The 19,283-nt window shown below is 46.4% G+C and overlaps 1 protein-coding gene across 1 annotated transcript; it reads left to right on the top strand.

Moving 5' to 3' along the window:
* Positions 1 to 525: 525 nt before the first annotated feature.
* On the top strand, positions 526 to 17,535 carry tshz3a (teashirt zinc finger homeobox 3a). Its single transcript, XM_079223812.1, has 2 exons — positions 526 to 862; positions 13,393 to 17,535. Exons 1-2 carry the CDS (start codon positions 823 to 825, stop codon positions 16,707 to 16,709), a joined length of 3,357 nt encoding a protein of 1,118 aa, XP_079079938.1. The 5' UTR covers positions 526 to 822; the 3' UTR covers positions 16,710 to 17,535.
* The last annotated feature ends 1,748 nt before the right edge of the window (positions 17,536 to 19,283 follow it).

Below are 19,283 nucleotides of genomic sequence, written 5' to 3'. Positions count from 1 at the left end.
TATAAAATATGACTAGTGGGTGAGTGTTTTTTTGTGTGTGTGCATATTGACGCAAAGCTTGTAACAAATGTGTTTTGTCAATATTCAATTATAATCACTTAACAAACAATTAATGTAAAGTCCTCTATTTCTCTAGAATATATACCTAGAAGTATAATCATAATAACATCTATAGAAGATATTCTATACAAACATTACTGTGACAGATTACACCAGAAAATGTGATAGCGGTTAAATTCAGAGATGACGACACATATCTGGGGACTTTATTGGAATGCTATTCGGCTTGTTTGTGGTTTTGTTGCTAATTATCCGCCCGCTGTGTTGTAACAATCAGCGAACAGCTCATGCGCTGTGATTCACATGAAGCGCAGAGGTGGGCGGACACTCCGCGTGGTGCCCGCCCCTCTGAGAAGTAAAGAGTTAACGGAGCGGTGGGTTTGCCCATTCTCCTGCTGTGAGTGACGCGATCATCTCTCTTATCCCTCAACTTTGCCTGTTGCCAGACCAGGCAGCCGAGGTGGACGCTGGCTTTCACCGCTGACATTCCCAACGCGATCAAAACGCACACGCCAAAAAATAAATCCCCCACCCTCGTTTTATTTATTTTTTCCGCTGACTTTTCCTGCAGGCTGCTATTCCGTAACGATGATTTTTAGTTTCCCTCTCCATCGGACTCCCCGATGTTGTGCAGTCCACTGCACGAAGGCGTGAATCTTTTTTGAGTAGAGGTGGATCTTCCCGGATACGACGAGGGGGCATATTGAATAAAAAAGAAAAAGAAAAGAAGAAGACTTTCACGGAAATCCTCTGAAATAAAACATGCCGCGGAGGAAACAAGAAGCGCCCAAGCGCGCAGCAGGTATGTGTATCCAATGGTTATGCTTTACTACCAGAAAACTGCGGATGTTACCTTTGTTTTGTAGAGCTCACTTTATAGTCACTGCATTTCCGTTTCCACTTTGTCTTCTCTCTTTTTTTTCTTTGCTCTCTCTAACGATTCGTGTTGTCACTCTTAGCTATATATATATATATATATATATATATATATATATATATATATATATATATATATATATATATATATATATATATATATATATTCCTGTGAGACGCTCGTGGAAAGTGTTCCTTTATGAAAGCGGATGTACAGTTTCGATTCAACAATCTGTGATCCTGCGTTTTCGCCCCGCACTCCCGAGAAGCTACTGTAGTCCCGACGGGCGAGTTGCCTGCTGTAAACTTTCGCTTCCTATTGTTCCCAACTTGAATCCCCTGTCAGTTTACCGATCCCAACCGCCACCTACGTTTGATCCGTCCCGCGTAGATAAACCCCGAGGAGATATGCAGTGTTTTGTTGACGGTGAGAGCCCGAGGCGTGCCATAAGGGGGACATGAGGGCTTTGTGCGCATTTGATCCGAGCGCATAACTTCTTTGCACAGGCTGGGAAAAAGAAAAAAAAAAAGCCCTACCTCTGATTTTTTTTTTCTCTCTCTCTCTCCTTTTCTTGGGATAAGATAAACAATTTGAGAGAGACAATGCGGTTTCGTGGGCTGGAAGGAGCCATAATCGACAGTTGCCATGTCTGATTTGACGGTTGATTGATTGGCTGTCATGCAGCTTTGATCTGATCCTTCCCGATTTGCATCAGAAAATCACTTCCCACCATGTGCTGCAGGCCGCTGACGTCACGTTTGAACCACTTTGAAAGGCCCTGTGTACTTTTTACCCTCACACTCAATCAGTCTCTCTCTCTCGCTCTCTCTCGCTCTTTCTCTCTCTCTCTCTCTGATGGTCAACTGACTAACGAAAAAGTGAAAGAGGGGTGGGAGGGGGCACAAAGTGGTTTAACAGTGAGACATCATACACACAAACAGACACACACACACACACACACACACACACACACTTCCAGCAGAGAACATCACACTCCCATGTGCACGTGCTCACTTGTTCACTTTGAACACATACGTACACATACACACACATACACACATACACACACGCACTCACAAACACAGTGGGTGGAGGAGGCGGGAGGAGTGGGTTAGAGGTTGTAAAAGGAGCCGTGTGCTATGTAATGGAGGGGAGGAATGGGTTTGCTCTGTCAGACCGGGCCGTCACAACGGCTTTGTTTCATGTTTGATTTAATTGTCTCTCCCCTGACAGGCCCATTCATCAATGGCTTTAATGGTCAATCAGAGACAGGCTGAGTGAGTGCTCCCATTCTGTTTAGCCATAAGCCGGCCTGGGCTTTTATTTCATCAAAATGCCCCAGCCTAATGTACATGCTCACTGGCTCAGAGTGGCCGCGGGGAGCACATAAAGAATGACTGAAAGCTTTCTGATTTCAGATCAGTGAGAAGGATGTTTTTTTTCTTCATGTCCTCCTCTCCTCTCTCCGCCCTGCTACACTGCTGTTTCTCTGTTGACGAAAGGGAATAAAGGGCTGTAATATAGATCGTTTTGTGTTTTTAGAAAACAACTTTTTCTCCCTGAAACCGCACTTCTTTGTTCATTCATTCATCTATTCATTTCTTCATTTTTTTTCATGCTCCCCTTCCACCCCTGTCAGTCAGCCCGTGCAGCTGCAAGTTATAAAGTTGTCAACTGTTCAGTGGCACACAAAGGGTGATGATGAATTGATTGCAGCACAGAGCATGGTGATAGAGAGAGCAAAGAAAAGGATGACAGATGATGGGCCTTGATTAGGGACTTAGGGGGAGAGTCAGCCCACTGCAACCTTGAGACTTGCATGAAAAATCTATCCCCCTCCCCTCCACACACACACACATATACACGCACACACACGCACGCACACATACACACACACAAACTGCCTTGCTCTCTCATTGTCTCTCCAACACACTCTCTCAGCTTCTCCCTCTCTCTCTCTCTCTTTCCTTCCTCTGTCTGAGAGGGTTTCTCCCTCCACAGTACAAAACTTGTTTTGCCTGCTTCATTAGCGTTGGTCCAATTAGCCGTGAGGCTGATGGAGTCCTGACAGGCCCCGTGATTGGAGATGACAAGCTCGGGGTGCCCGGCCCAATGAGGTTTGCCACCACTTTGATGTAATCAACTTGATATTACACAGAGCCGCTCGCCTTTGGTTGTGCTGTAACTCAATTTTCCGCTGCAGGTGACAAATGGGCCTGCCTACCTGGGTCAGGTCTGAGTGCTCTTAACAACCGAGGGCAGCTGGCCACGTAAACAGCCGAGCAAACATGAGAAAGAGACTCTCGCAGCTGTGGAAATACAGACCCACTTCCTTCATGGCTGCCGATTAGCTTTGCCGCAAAGCCAGAGGCCTGAAGCCGTTGAAAAGGCCACAGAAAGTTAAACTACTCGGCGGACTTAACAGGAAGTAGATATCGGCTTAACAACGTGTGGGCAAAGACGCGGCTGTTTCGGTGGAATGTCGAACCTGGACAGTATTTCTGCAGAATGGTGCAAGTGTGTTTACGGTGTCCAGTGTGTTGCATGTGTCGGTGCACTGTCAGGCATGCCTTGTCATAGTGGGTGTGTGTGTGTGTGTGTGTGTGTGTGTGTGTGTGTGTGTGTGTGTGTGTGTGTGTGTGTGAGAAAGAGAGAGTGCGACACAGGAGAGGGGTCCAGGGAGGGGGGGGGGGGGGGGGGGGGGGTCTGATTTGGACCAGGCTCCACAGCAACAGTCTCTTGTTTCTGCAGGGTCAGGGTTATTGCTGCCAGACTGGCACCCATCACTCAGTCTGTCTCTGAGTGTGTGTGTGTGTGTGTGTGCTAACATCAGTGGCATGAACTTTCTGATTTGTTTGGTTTGAGTGTGTGTGTGTGTGTGTGTGGCTTGTGATAGTGATGAAAGGAATTGTAGACCACCTGCCAGGGTCAGGCCATAATTCTCTTGGCTCTTTAGGCCCGTCTACAATGAGCAGTTTCTTCTCTCTGTCTTTGCACACCACCTATGTAGCGCACTTTAATTCCAACATAGAAAAACAAGACATAGCACACACACACACACATGCATTGTTGACGCTGGTGAAGATACGAGCATTCACAGCACACCTTGCAAACACATGCGCACATGTTGTGACTGGGTTGTAAAAGCGGCAAGTGAAATAAAATAAGCTGCTTTTTTTTATTTTTTTCGATCTGCAAGCCTTCCTGTTGTTTATGTGTGAAAAGCATGCCCTTAACGGAAGCAGCGGGGGAGCGCGAGTTGGGACTTAATTGTTCGGCCGCCATGCGGGCCAACAGCGTTAGCTAGCTTTAACAACAATGCGCCTCCGCTGGCGATGTTTGCAGGTGCGAGTGCGGCAAATGTTTTGGCTTCGCAGGCCCCGTTGCTAATGAAAGTCCTGTGGCTGGATTCCGGTGAGGTTGAGTCACGTCTGTGATCTATGTGTCTGATAAGTGCATACCTAATGAGGCTGTGAGCACCAGTGGAAGGAGAAGGAGGAAGAGGAGGAGGAGGAGGAAGGCTGACAGAGTGTTTCCCACAGGTATTGACAGATGCCTTTTTGTTTTTGCCATAGGCCCTGACTCCATAAATCCTGCCTGTGTAATGATAACAGTGCCACCCTGCCAGCAAGTGAGTGAAGGAGACAGTGTAAGAGAGAAAGAGGGCAGAGGGGGAGGAAAAGGAGGAGGTGCTGCTGGTGGTGGGGACGATGAAGAGCGGGGGCGGTAGAATGGGCCTTCTCTCCTTTTTAACACACACTTGGCAGATGTCAAGCCATAGGGTTGGGCTTCGGGAGAGAAAGAGGAGTATAAGTGCTGTAGTAGTGTCACAAATAGAAAACCGTTAGCCATCCACTCTTCCCTTTCAGCTTTCAGTGTGCTTTCAGCCGGGGCTGCTGTCTGGGCACTGAGTCGGAGGCTTTGTAAAAATAGTCCCAACGCTGTTGTGATAGATGCAGCTGCACTGTAGCGACAATTGGGACAGCCTGGATCCCTCCAAGCCCACCTCCCACCCACCCTCTCTCTGTCTCCCACTTCTAGAGGTAGCGAGCGTCAGAGCCTGGTGGGATGTGTGCTCTTTTCGGGGGAAACTGAGCTGCTCCGGTCTTCAGGGGTCTTGAAACCCAATCCAGGAGGAGAATAGCCCGGCCATGCCAGAGAGCCGATTTCCTTTTCAACAGAGTCATTTATCACTGACCCACCCTTCGCTTCTGACACAGTGACGTGTGTCATTTATCAAACGGGCTTTACCAGACACACAGAGAAGGGAGGTGGATAGGGGGCAGAGAGGAGGAGAAAGAGAGAGTGAAAGAGGGGAAAAACTAGACAGAGAGAAACAAAGAGAAGGAGAGGAATGGAGAATGAGGTGCAGAGTCAATGTAGAGCTGGGAAAGCAGACTGTCGTTTGTGTGTGTGTCTGTGTGTGTGTGTGTGAGAGTTTTTCCAAGGAAGAGTGAGTTTTCCTGAAACCCTTGAGGAGAAGCGTTTGGGAGGGGAGATTTTTTCGAGATGACAGGGAGGATTGAGTTACACTGAGTTGTGTTTTGACGAGTGACAGAATGTTCCTCCATGAGACGATGTCTGCATGAAGAGGAGAAATATGCTTTGTGAGTACACAAAGTCCGACAAGTGTGTTGGTGTTGTTCACTCATAATATATGCATGGCGAACACGTATAGGGGCGCCGTAGAGGTGTGTCTCTGTGTCTGTGTGTGCGTGTGTGTGTGTGTGTGTGAGTGAGTGTGTGTGCGCACATGTGGCCATATGGCATCAGCGTTTAATGCTCTATGCGTGCGTGTCTCTGTGCATGTGTCTGTGTGTGTGTGTGTGTGTGTGTGTGTGTGTGTGTGTGTGTGTGCTGCTCCCTGATGAGCAGGGCTGACAGGTATCACTCATGCAGCAGCCTGGCCTTTAAATGAACCCGAGCTGCTCTGCTCCCCCGTGGCCCTAACAGGCTCTCTCCAAGATGGATGCTTCTTTAAAAATCAGATTAATGATGGATACCAGGCTTATAGTGCCATTTATCATGAAGAATATTATTTAGGCCGGCCGTGTATGGCTGTAACTGGAGAGCCAGGACGAGAAGAAGCAGGGTGGAAAGCCTTAGACAGACACTCACTGTGTGATGGATGGCTGAGCGCTCTCTCTGAGTGTTACTAGACACCAGTGCCGCAGCAGTAGGCCATAATCAGATAGCCTAGGGATGTTTATCCCGCAACTACACTACCCAGATTGCTTTGCCTAGAGGGTTGCTTTTTGAAAAGTATCGTCTGTCATTATTATCATCTTTAAAAAGTTACTGGTATCATGAAAACACTCTGGACACTGAAGGGCACGTAGACGCCTCAGTGGGGTTTATTGCAATTGTACATTATGAAATGATCCATTGGATCCAATCTAACTGGCTGTAATGATTACCTAGACGTTTCCATTAAGCTTTGCCCAGAAGAGTCCCCTGCCCCGTGTCATTCCCCAACAATCAGGAATAAAAGAGTACAGTGAGAGGTCAAGGCAAGGCCAGCTCCGCCGCTGCTACAGAAAATGAAAAGGAAAAAATCAGTTGTTTTGTTTATCGTCCACTTCTGGTTCCCTCTCTCTGTCTCCTACCTCCTCCTCCTCCTCCTCCTACTCACTACTGTGATTTATGGTGGCCATCCATCTTCAGGCTGCGTCCATCACCTCCTCGTTGCTAGGCGATCATGGCAGCAGCTGCATGTTGTGAGAGAGGTTTGGTTGTCCCAATCCCAGGCCTTGACTTTACTCCCTTCACCCCACGATTCAACTTTAAGCAAATTCCCAGTTTTTGTTCCAGCTACAAACATAATCCCAGTTTCAGACCTGAACCAATCCTTTGTTCTTCACTGTATCCCCTGTTTGGGCTCCGGACGTAGCGTCATTCGCCACTACTCAGTACTCGGTAGGTCTGATTTTTAGACCGGTCCTGAATTGTTGAACTCCAGTAACCCTTGTTTAGACCCCAGCCTCAAGTGCAGAACTCCAGTAATGTGGGTTTTAGCGCAAAGTTTAAATGAAAGGTTGTTGTTGTTTTTTTGTCCCTATTTTCATAGTCTTACCCAACATTCCAACATGACATGATACAATTGTACCTTTTTAACCTTCTTTTTGCAATGACACAACAACATCAAAACATCAGACACCTGTACACCCTGCCTTGATACAGGGATTATTAACTAAGAAAATAAAATATGAAATAGATTTGGTTATATTCAGTTTATTAGCAGTATTGACAGGGATTATGACTTTACCTAGAATAGATTTTATCGAGTGTGTTTGTGAGAGTCAAAGTGAGTTTCTGATGGGGGATTTCCGGCGGGTCAGGGGGAGAGAAAACAACACTGAACAAATCAAAAGCCACAGTGCCTGGAGCACATTGGACAACAACCGGGGGTCGCAAACACCATACTGATTAATTCTGGGGGGTCGCGACGAAGGTTGAGAACCACTGCATTAACTTAAACTGTTAACTAGTTTAGTTTAGGTTATTGGCTTTAAATGTGCATGTTTGATCCGTTGAAACTAGTGTTTGTAAGTGTGTTGTAAAGCGGTGGTCTGAGTAATTCTTGCATTCTTGTGTCTCTATGAAAAAAGCTGCAGAGTAATATATTTACACAGCCTTGTGACCTTTTTAACAACATTTTTATGAGGCCTAAACAGTTTTAGGAATGTGCAAATAAACAATAGTTCTGTTCTGTTAAATGGAGCTTTGCTTGGGAACTGCCTGAGTAACGCCTAGGGAAAGAGTGACGGAAAGACGGAGGCAGAGATGTGGGATAGTTGAAGGGAGTCCGCCTGACTACATATCAGCCCAGATAGGCTCTGTGTGCACGCCGGACTGGAACACCGCCTGCCGATCCTTATTATTGCCCTTGGTTCTGCACCTGTGGAAGCTGTTTGTGTTTGCTTTTTGTTTGTTTCCTTTTTTTTTTATCGCTTATTGTGGCTGCGTCAAGTTAAAAACTGGGACTGGAACTATGAGTCACCTCGTTCTCTTCTACGTTAGAGTCAGTAACGAGAGACCTTTATGGGTTTGTGGCTCGTCTCATGTCAGATAAACGAGATGAATTTTCAGGTCTTGAAGGTCTGTACGTGCAGCTGGCAGCTTAGAGGTCCACTCACAACACAACAATCAGCTGAGGGTTGAATCTCTTTCTATCTCTCTCTATCTCTCTCTCCCCTCTTACTATGTGCATTGACAAGGTTCAGCCCTAAGCTTTGCCTGGGGCCAGAATGATCTCTCTGTTTTTCCCATCTCCCATATCACACATCCTGCACTACAATCGGCGGACACAATGTATTCACAATGCCATCAGGGGGTAGAGAACACACACAAATGAAAAACTGACAAAGACATCCTCAATCGCTTGTAACATGAGAGCCTGTATAAGCACAATGTTCTGGAGCAGCGGACTTATGTATTAAAAAAATGAAGAGCACAAGATGGCCTTCTCTGGTCGTATACGAAAACAGCGAATTATGTCGGGACTTGTTCATTTTTCAAATGGCCGCAGATCACCTGTTACGTATTTTCTCGTGAGACGTTCAGCCAGGCTGTAAGGATCAAAGGGAAAGGAGGGAGAGAGAGCTAAGTTTGATTGAGTGTGTTGCTTTGACAAATGTGTGCAACAGAGAGGCATTTTAGGTATGTTACTGATCTGCTGCTATTTTGACAGAATGGGGCTGTTTTGGACTAAATTATTCTAATCTATTTAAAGAGTTTTAGGCTGCTGGGAAACTTGAGAGAGTGAGTGGAAGTTGGTGGTTTGTGGTTTTTTTGATTGAGACTGAGGTGACTTCCTGTCCTGTAACGTTCTCGAACTGTTTCCTGTCAGTAAGAGCCCCCTTGCTGAGGGGCTGTGTTGGTTTAAGGGCGTCAAGCTCCGGTTAAAATACTGTACACATGTCAAGAAAGACTAGTCATGTTGTGAGACAGTTTAACTTGCTCCCCACTATCCGTTCTCCGACTGACTTCAGATATCTTAACCAACAAAGGTCTTGGCAACTAAATCCTCCTTTCCTCTATTTTTCAACTGGATAATAATAATTATAACAATAATAAACTTGATTTATGTGTTATTTTTTTATAAAATAAATGTATGTCTATAAAATCCCATTGTGATGCATTGTTGTATAATTTATGAAACCATAAACAATAAACTGCACTCTCTGTGCTTTCTTTGTTCCTGTTGCTTGATTTTTGTTGTTGTCTTTGAACAACCATAAAACTTTTTTGTAATCGTAACAGCAAGCTATAAGGGACCACCCATGTAGACCATTTCCTCTCCCCTCCCTGTATCCCAGTTGTCTTTGTGCACGGTACAGTTCCCTATGCGTACAGTGATTATAAAGAGGGGTAATCAAGCCTTGAAACCCATGTAAACAATGCTTTTACATTTTTTAGCATCTGTCTCTGTTATATTTTCTTAAAAATTCCCATAGGTTAATTAAGCGTTCTTATTCCTCTCTTATATTTGTGTAATGCACAGAACTGTACACATTGAATTTACATTATACATTACATTGGTTTATGAAGTGGGTTGCACATTATTTAACATGTAGCAGAGATAATGTACTTTTTACCACCATATACAGACAACAACCGCCGATGCTATTTTCTAGCATAGAAAAAGTAAAGATAAAAAATTGTACTGATGACTGCACAAATTACCTTTTTTTTTTTCATATCATGATGCCTGTGGCAAGAATGTCCCTTTTTTTTTTCAGAGACCAAGTAGTCATTTGAGGATGAGGGTCAGACACAGGTAGAGTTTTTAATGACACATCCTGTTTACCCCGCTGCTGTTGGGTGTGATCGAGCTCCCAGACTGTTTTCCCAGTTGTGGGGGCCAGACCAGGAATATGCACTGTGATTTTATCAAGGGACAGATTGAAGAAAATAACTTAATAATTTGATGAAAAGGTATGCGATTGCTCATCCGCAATTTCACTAAACGTTATTCAAATATATTTGAATCGAGCTGCGATAATCTCACACGGAAAAAAAGGGAACGCATAGATTTTTTTTCTTGAGAAATGCATGATTTATAAAAAAAAAATGAGGTCCTCATATTATCGCTCTTGCATACGAAGCCTATTTAAAACGCAGCATCAAAAACAGACAGCGTATTCAGCATTGCTCGAGGAGAAATAGCCCATGGGACAGAGGGAGGGAGCCGCTGAGAGGCTCTGCTTTAGAGGCAGCCACAGCACCTTCCTGCTTAATCACCCACTGTCCCTGCCCTGTCTGTTGTTCCTGATCGTCAGAGCAGCACTGCAGTATTTCTATCAGATGATCTCTCCCTCTTCGTCTGCGGCCCTTATGTTTATGAAAATGATACTCCACAGGAATGCCTCCTGCATGCCAAGATGTCACTGTCTTTCCTCATCGCTCGCATCTACGTGCATGTGAGAGTGTGTCTGAGAAGAAGGGTGTGGGGAGGGGGAGATAGTGTTCATAACTGACTGACTAGCTGTATTCATAATTGCGTGGCGGTGGGCATGTGACGTTGCGTATCTTAAGGTGAAGTGTGTGTATCTTCATGTGAGACTTATTTTCTGTAGCTTTTTGTGTTTGTGCGAATGTGTTATTGCTATTTCTGTGTGAGCCGTGACTGAGATGTTGATTGTGTGAAAGTGCACCTCCTACCCTTCTTACCCACAACACACCCCCACCCTAAGGAATCAATCATGGAACCTAATGATTCTTGTCTTTCCCCCACATGGCATCAGCTCACTTTATCATAACATGAACACACATACGCTCTATCTCTCTCTCGCTCTCTTTCACATGCATACACACGCATTTGGAAAACTCACACATCGGCCCCTAAACCATATGCTTAGATATTAGTTAAGACTGCAATCCAAGAGTATTGTTGTATTCATAATCCTCTTCTTTATTCCTATTCTAAGGGAGCCTCTATACTCCCATCACCTTTTATTAGCTTGATAAATCACCTCTGTTGTCAGTCAAGCCAGGGAGAATAATTGGATGTGGTTGTCGCCCTGTGTGATGGATTATCAGTCATTGGGGATTAAATTAACAGATAGTGCTCAGACATAATGGTTTTTGTTTTGCATTTTAAATTGCCTGGGAGCATGGCTAGACTCTGTAGACTTTATAGCTGGTCCTTTTGGACTTCTCTCCCTCTCTATGTGCTATCCCGGCTTAATGATAAATGAACAATAACCTATAGGGCCGCTGCTCTATTAGTAAGAAATGTAAAACATTTACGACCACGTTAAGGCACAGGGAGAGCCCTGGGAAGGGTTACACATGTGAGAACATGACAATTAATGGGATGTGGCAATAGTTTGATGAAATAGCACGACAATGTGAAGAAATATGTGGAATAAGAGAGAGGTGACCTGACAACTTGGTCAAGCGGTGTGCCGGGCTGGCCTGATGCGAGCTGACATCCGTGACCAGCTAGTGAGGACACAGACACATTAACTACCTCATCCTGGCTGGATTTCCTCTTTCAAATGAGAGTCTGACACGAATACCTTCCCCAGGAGAAGCGTCAGAGAAAGTAAAGGAAAGAGGGTGCGGGCAGTCGCTCGAGCGCTGGTAGCAGTGAGATATCTACCTTGTGTGTTTGCCCGAGCGTAAGCGATTTAGCTCCTCGCCCCTTCTTCATCTTCCCAGACCCCTCCCTCCTCTCCACGTCCACATTATCATAATTGTGTCCAGAACATGAGGGGCCGGGGAAGTGATCATGTCATTTTATTTACACCCTGCTTGGCCTTTTTTACAAACGACATGCCACTGACTGCCAAGCGGACTGGGGCCCGACGACATCTTTTGATCAGGGCTGTCGGGGCCTATCAGCGGAGAATGGCAGGTAATGGATACCCAGTGACAAACCAAATCTCCGGGAGGACGGAGAGTGGTCTGCACCTGCCAGGTCTCCATTAGGCTGGCCTCTCAGTGGGGCTGCCTGCTGACTGTGCCCCCAGGGCCCAAATCAGACCAGCACCAGCCGCATGGATGCCTAGAGATTGGCTGTTAGCACTGGAAATGAGAGTTATTTCAGCTATGACATTTTTGTTTAGACTGGACGTGAGTGTGTGGGGCGGTGGGGGGAATGAAGGATTTAGTCAAAGCGCGCGTGTGTGTGTGTGTGTGTGTGTGTGTGTGTGTGTGTGTGTGTGGGTGCCTGTTTGTGTCCACATGCCCAAGCTCCATTGTATGAGTGCCCAAACTATAAAAGCTTATACCTACAGCTTCTTTCCATGGCATTTATCTTCGTTTACAATATTGTCCAAATGGCCGCAGACCTGTCCACAGGCCATCCGCTATTTTCAGAGATTATTTGTTTTTCCTCAAATTGAGCGGTTTCGTGAGTGAGGTGGACAGGAAATGAGGGAGGGGGCATGGTGACACTGCGGAAGAAGGGGGTGAGTGGTGGGTGAGTCGGAGTTGTGTGTGTGTGTGCGTGTGTGTGAGTGTGTTGTGCCTGTGTGCACACACAACTTGTCATCTTTCTCCATGTAAGGAGCAACATGCAAAGTGACAGATCGCTTATGCATTGCCATCATGTTGACGCTCCTAGAATCTCTCCTCGTTCTCTTTATCTTCCCTTGGTCTCGTTTTCTTCCTCCTTTTATTTTGTTCATTTCTTTTTTTCTGATCAGAGAAATGTATTTGTATTATGTTTGCATGACATTTAACACTTGTTTAGACCGATTGTGATTTGCTCTTAAGAATGCAGCTTGAACAGAAGAGTATTGACTATATTCTACATATTAAGACACTAATGAACTCACTTCAGTCCAGATCATACCGTACGATGTCTTTTCAACATATCAACATTTCATCAACAAAAGTCTGACATCCCCCTTTTTTTATCCTTCAAGATATGCTCTTTGTCTGTGTGCGCATGTGTGTGGGTGAGTGTGTGTCTGTATGTACTGTGTGTGTGTGTGTGTGTAATCAGAGAAGAGGCAGATGAAGAGGCGTCAGACATATTAACTGACAGATGGAGGTTGATCCAACTCATTTATTACCCCAGAGGAGAATGCCACAGTGAGATTGGGCTTCATTAATTTCAGATTTAGTTTTCATTTCAAGCTGTTGCGCCCTGAGATAAATAAAATGGCGCATTATGTTTTTGCCAAGATATTTCTTTTTTGTTTTCCTCCAATAGAAGGAGTGAAAAGAGGGGAGGCATAAGTTCCGTGTGGCTGGGGTAGTATATAAATACAGGCTCGCCTAGAGGAAAATAACACCTCAACGGTTGATGAGGTGAAATGGGATGACTGTAATTTCTCAGCTCAGCTTTAAAGGCTCCCACACAGATGGCTCATTTATCCCTGGGAGTCCTCGGGCACACATAGCAGGGAAACTTTTTCTCCAGTTATTCTAACATAGCATGTTCACTCCCTGCAATTTAACTCATCTCTTTCTTTCTCTCTTTGTCTCCATTCTCCTCGCAGCCTATTCTCCGGAGGAGCTGACAGAGCGCACTGTGGAGGATGAGGAGGCGGAAGCAGACGACCTGCCCACAGCCCCTCAGGATGACCTTCCCATGAAAGATGAGTTTGTGGAGCAAAGTGGAGGGCCTGCCAAGGAGCAGACATGTGACCAAGAATCAGCTGGGGCAGCAGAGCTCTCAGGACAGGAGATGGACAGTGAGTCACATGTGAGTGAGACCAGTGACCGTCTCTCAGACTTTGAGAGTCCCTCAAGAAAAGCCGAGGGCAACTTGGTCATAGCTCCTCTAAATGGTGGCACTAAAACACCTCCCGTAGGCATGGACACCTTAGAACAAATGAAAGTTATATACTCCAGCTTCTTGACCGGCCCCTTGTGGTCACCGCTGAACTTTAATTCCACACCGCCACAGGCGGAGACGTCGGCCTCTACAGAGAAGCCAGCTCGCAGCAACAGCACTAGTAGCAGCAGTAGCTGCAGCAGCGGTAGCTATGACTGGCACCAGTCTGCAGTGGCAAAGACACTACAACAGCAGACGCCCCAGAGCCACCACCCTGCGCAGTCTGAGCCCAGCCTCTTCAGTACAGTCCAGCTCCACAGGCAAAACCCAAAGCTGTTTGGCTCAATCTTCACTGGAGCCAGTAAGTTCCGCTGTAAGGGCTGCAGTGCTGCTTATGACACCCTGGTGGAGCTGACTATTCACATGAATGATACAGGCCACTACCGCGACGACAACCATGACAAGGCAGGCAGTGGCTCAAAGCGCTGGTCCAAGCCACGCAAGCGGTCCCTGATGGAGATGGAGGGGAAGGAGGATGCCCAGAAAGTCTTGAAGTGCATGTATTGCGGCCACTCCTTTGAATCGCTCCAGGACCTCAGCGTCCACATGATCAAGACCAAACACTACCAGAAAGTGCCTCTGAAGGAGCCCATGGCGCCTTTGGCAGCCAAAATCATGTCTTCTAAGAAAAGGGGGCATGTGGGGTTGGACCTCACGGCCGTGCCACGTTCTCGAGAAGGAACCCCCAAAGCTAAGCACTCGCAGGCAGACCTGGGTGAACCCCCACAGAAACCCTCATCCAGCCCCTACACGACCCCTAATAACCGCTACGGACACCAGAACGGTGCCAGTTATACTTGGCAGTTTGAATCCAACAAATTTCAGATCCTCAAGTGTATGGAGTGTGGGAGTTCCCATAATACACTGCAAGAGCTGAGAACCCACATGATGGTGACAGGACACTTCCTGCGGGTGACCAGCTCTGTGGGGAAGAGAATCAAAACACTTCCTGAGGCCACCTCCCCCAACCCTGGTCGAGTTAGCACACCTACTGAACAGAGGGTCCAATCTGTCCCACTCGCACCCTCCACCTTCTCTCCTCCACCTACTATAAATGCGACAAGTCCCCCCGCTACCTCCCCTCCTCTGAAAGATATCAAAAAGGAGGAGGTGGAGGAGGAGTGCTCTAAGCAAGAGGCTGTAAGAAATGAGAAGCGAGTTTCAGCGTCAGTCGGGAAGGAGGAGGATGCTGAGAAGGAGGAAAAATATGACATCTCAAAGTATAGCTATCTTACCGAAGAGGATCTAAAGGAGAGCCCTAAAGGTGGCTTTGATATTCTCAAATCACTGGAAAATACTGTGACATCAGCCATCAACAAGGCTCAGAGTGGGAATCCAAGCTGGGGGGGCTATCCCAGCATCCACGCAGCCTACCAGTTCCCCAACGCCCTCAAGCTCCAGCAGGGCGGCATGGAAAAGAATTCCCCACTGAAGTACTTGTTCAACGGAGGAGATGGAGCGCTGTCCTCCCTTGCCAAGAACCAGCCCCTCGTTTCCCCACCTCTTAGTCAGTCCTCCCCCTTCCCCAGCAACAACTTCCAGGCAATGGAGGATTTAGTGAAAAAGGTGACGGAGAAAGTAGCAAAAGTAGAGCAACGGGTGAAGCAGTTGTCTCCAAAGATGGAGAACCACCCCTCTCCCTGTAGGAGTGAGGCTGGAGAATCGCATAAGGGAGGAGAGGCCGACTCCCCTCGGGAATGGAGGGCGGTCACGCCAGCCAATAGCGACAGGGGAAGCCATAGCGACAGAGCATCCCCGGCAACCGAACCCAAGAGGGAGACAGCAGTCAAATCCCCGCTCGCCTCTACGCTGAGATGCAGTACAGCCATTATCACTGGCCATACTCCTCCAGAGCAGCCCTTTGTCAACCCTCTAAGTGCTCTTCAGTCAGTAATGAACATTCATTTGGGGAAAGCAGCCAAGCCCTCCTTGCCAAACCAAGATCCCCTGAGCCTGCTCTCCAGGCTTAGCCAGAGCATGGCTGAGAGGGCTGCTGTGGCCGCTCCTCCCTCACAAACCAAAAAGCCGGAAAGCGTTGTTGATGATAGCTTTGGCCAGCCCAGTGATGACCAGCCTATGGACCTCACTAAAGGGAAAAGTGATAGAGGTGGCTCTGTAGGCTCAGCCCCCCTAACCCCTTCATCCACGGCTTCCTCCATCTCCCCCTCCTCCCTTTATACTCCTGCAAAGCTAACGGTTGTCTCTCCCTACACATCCAGCAGCCCTCTGCATGAAAACGCATTGTCGGATATCTCAGACATGCTGAGGAACCTGACGCAGTCCCACCATGTCCCAAAGCCTCCCTCGCGGTCCCGGGCCACAGACAAAGCCGAGATCGTGGGCTCTACTCATGACGACGACGAAGCCTCCCTGCACGGCCACAAACGCAAAGGCCGCCACTCTAACTGGAACCCCCAGCACCTCCTCCTCCTGCAGGCCCACTTTGCCTCGAGCCTGAGGCAGACATCAGAGGGGAAGTACATCATCAACGACCTCAGCCCACAGGAAAGAATGCATGTGTCTCGTTTCACAGGCCTCTCCATGACCACCATCAGTCACTGGCTGGCTAACGTCAAGTACCAGCTAAGGAGAACTGGCAGAACCAAGTTCCTCAAGAACCTGGACTCGGGTCAACCTATATTCTTCTGTAGTGACTGTGCCTCACAGATCCGCACCCCGGCAGCGTATGTATGCCACCTGGAAGCCCACCTAGGGTTCAGAATCAGGGACCTGGGCAAGCTGTCCCCTAAACAGACTGCCAGGGACTCCCACAATCTCTCTGAGAAACTAGTGCCCCTGGAGTCCTTCCTTTCTCCACAATCACAAGACGACTGCAGTAGTAATGGGACGGTGTTCCGCTGCCAGCTCTGCGTCCGTAAATTTGCCACTAAGCACGCCATCAAGCTTCACCTCAGCAAGAGCCATGGGAAGTCTCCAGAGGACCATCTGCTATATGTGAGCGAAGTGGAGAAACACTAAATTACTCTCGGCAGTAGACATACTGGACAACATATGTAGGCTGGCTGTTGAAAACAAAAACACAAACAGTATATTTGAAAGTGTGGTGATGGACAAAGATGGCATGAACTACTGTCAAAATGCACATGGTGTTTACATCTATTCGGCCTATAAACATTTCTGATTTCTCTGTATTTTAAAAGACTTTTATTTCACCAAAATATACTGTAGGTCAAAGATATTCAGCTTGATTTGTCGAGGAAAGATTCTTTCATGATCCTGGTGAATCTCTTGACTAGAAGGTCAGCTAATAACTTGAAATGTATTAACTTTATTGTATTTATTTTGTATTTTTGTGAGTTTGGTTCTGATTTGCTGGTAGACTGCATGTTCAACAAGTTTTACTGTTAACATTTGTACAGTCCTGTCCTGTCCTGTCCACATTTTGCCCTTTCAAACTGGTCATTTTGTAACACCTTAAAACAGCCAAATGCCTGGGAACGCTCCTTTTTTAAAAGAATCTGCCAAACAGCAAAGGTTCATTGCTTGTTTTTTTGTTTTTTTCTCTGTACAGCCTGTTGATTTTCTTGCTGATTGTAAAAGCTGCCTTGTTCTTTATCATTGAGTAAGGGGCACTTAAAATCCAGGTCTGTGTAAAAAATGTATATATAGTGTATAAGCTTACAACTTGCTGTTTAAATTATGCATACTTGTTATATTTCCTAATTTAAGAGGACTATGACTATCCACTGGTGCAGAGCCTTTGAAAAAGATGAAAAGGACATTGTTTTGCACAATAGTTTTATAAATGTTATTTGATAAAAAAATGAAACTCATACAAATATGTTAATGCCTTGTGCTTCTATGATTAAATTGAATTAACTGCTGCATAAAACATTTGTTTTCTTTCATATTTACCACATTTGTAGATCAAGGTGCATTATGGATTTCTAATCTAAAATACAATATTTCAACAAGCGACATTTCATTGAATAGTTGCACATCACAGTATTGTCCCAAATGTTATTCTCCATCTGTTATCACATTTTTCACCTGGTTTGCAGGAAAACCATGCATCTTTAGAGAGAAAAAAAAACTCATCCCTCAAAATTTCTGTCCCACCTTGTGATGACTAAGCAGTTACAAATCAGCTGACAGAAACACTGAGCAGAACTTAAAGAACCCTCAGCATTTTCTTCTGCAGTTGTTTTTGCGACCACAATTTGTCTCTCGATATACCCAGTGTTTTCTGTGTCGCCGCGTTGTTGTGAGGCGGACTCGAGAGGTGCGAGCGGTGCCACTGCCTGCAAGGCGTCTGGCAGGTGGTGTGTGCTGCATGTAAACCACCAGATGTTTCTGAAACGAGCCACTGGAGGAGGAGGAAGAGGAGGAGGCAGGCGGGCTGCAACAGCAGGCAGAGTGGGCTGATTACCACGGGGGCTTGGATGCCATCAGGAGCCCTGGGCACAGACAGCAGATCTGGCACACACCTGGACTCCAAGACTGTCCCTTGGAAAAAATAAAGCGGATCCTATATACGCGCGCTGAGACAAGCTGACAGTGGTGCAGAATGCACAGACAGGTGCTATTCCCTCAAAGCAGGCTTTTGGATCTAACAATCTTACTGGCAGGTGTTGATGCTATCAGAGTAGTCACAATTCAGGCTCGGTGCCATGTAATGAGAAAGTTTATTTATTTATTTTTTAAATGTTTTTCAGTATGCATGATAAAGACTCCCACATACACACATTTACTTCTCAGTTCTACCATCTACTTTTGTCTAATTTGAATACGCCTGGGGACACCATGTTCTTTCCGTTCGATGTTCCCAGGCTTTGCTTGTCATGACTGACTGACTGAGTGACTTGGGGCCGGGGAAGTTATCTGGTTACTATGGTGACGGCCATTTGCCCAGCCTCTAACCCTGCTCGCTCACTCAACAGAGGACAGCTCGAGTGCAGCACACCCATTTACTCTCTTAAATCTCATCATCTCGCTTCAGTTCCTCCCACCCGGGAACAGATTAATTAACACACACACACTGTGTCCTGACCCCGTCTTCTCACACAAACTCATTACCGCCTCAGACTTGCTCCCGGCCCTCCGACGTTTAGGATACATTGGTCTAACGTTGTGGGAGAACCCAGTGATGACTCACATCTGACAAGCAGAATAAAGCCCTTAACAAAGGATGATAATTGAAAGATGGGATTCAGACCGGTAGCCATTGATAATGCAAATGAAAAAGCCTGAGCTGCCTTATTGAATATATTTTGAGTTCTCAAAGCTTGTTGAGTCCTTCCAGATATGAAATTATCTCTCAGGCATGATTCATTTTCTTTTTCCACACTGTATGTGTTGATGAATGCTTTAGGCTTAGTGGTGGACTCGGGGTGAGGATGGTTGGGGGAGTTAATGAGATAGTTGACACTTTGGGGGTTAATGAGGGGCTGGAGGGAGAGGGCTAAATGATTGGACTTCTGCTTGGATGAGCATTATAGGGGCTGCTAGAGGAGAGCAATGTAGAAGCTGTGGATCTGCTGTAGCCAATTATTTAACATGAAAGACACAAAACTCCTCTCAGTTGTATTTTTC

Source organism: Taurulus bubalis (assembly GCF_910589615.1).
Source record: "Taurulus bubalis genome assembly, chromosome: 9".
Lineage (NCBI taxonomy): Eukaryota > Metazoa > Chordata > Actinopteri > Perciformes > Cottidae > Taurulus > Taurulus bubalis.
The sequence above is the reverse complement of the archived record's forward strand: the minus strand, read 5'-3'. Positions and strand labels throughout refer to the sequence as shown.

What these genes read in the sequence shown, in the direction of transcription:
- tshz3a (XM_079223812.1), top strand. Translation starts at nt 823, where the DNA reads ATGCCGCGGAGGAAACAAGAAGCGCCCAAGCGCGCAGCAG. An exon ending in AGCGCCCAAGCGCGCAGCAG is followed by an intron (nt 863 to 13,392) that starts GTATGTGTATCC and finishes TTCTCCTCGCAG; the next exon opens with CCTATTCTCCGGAGGAGCTG.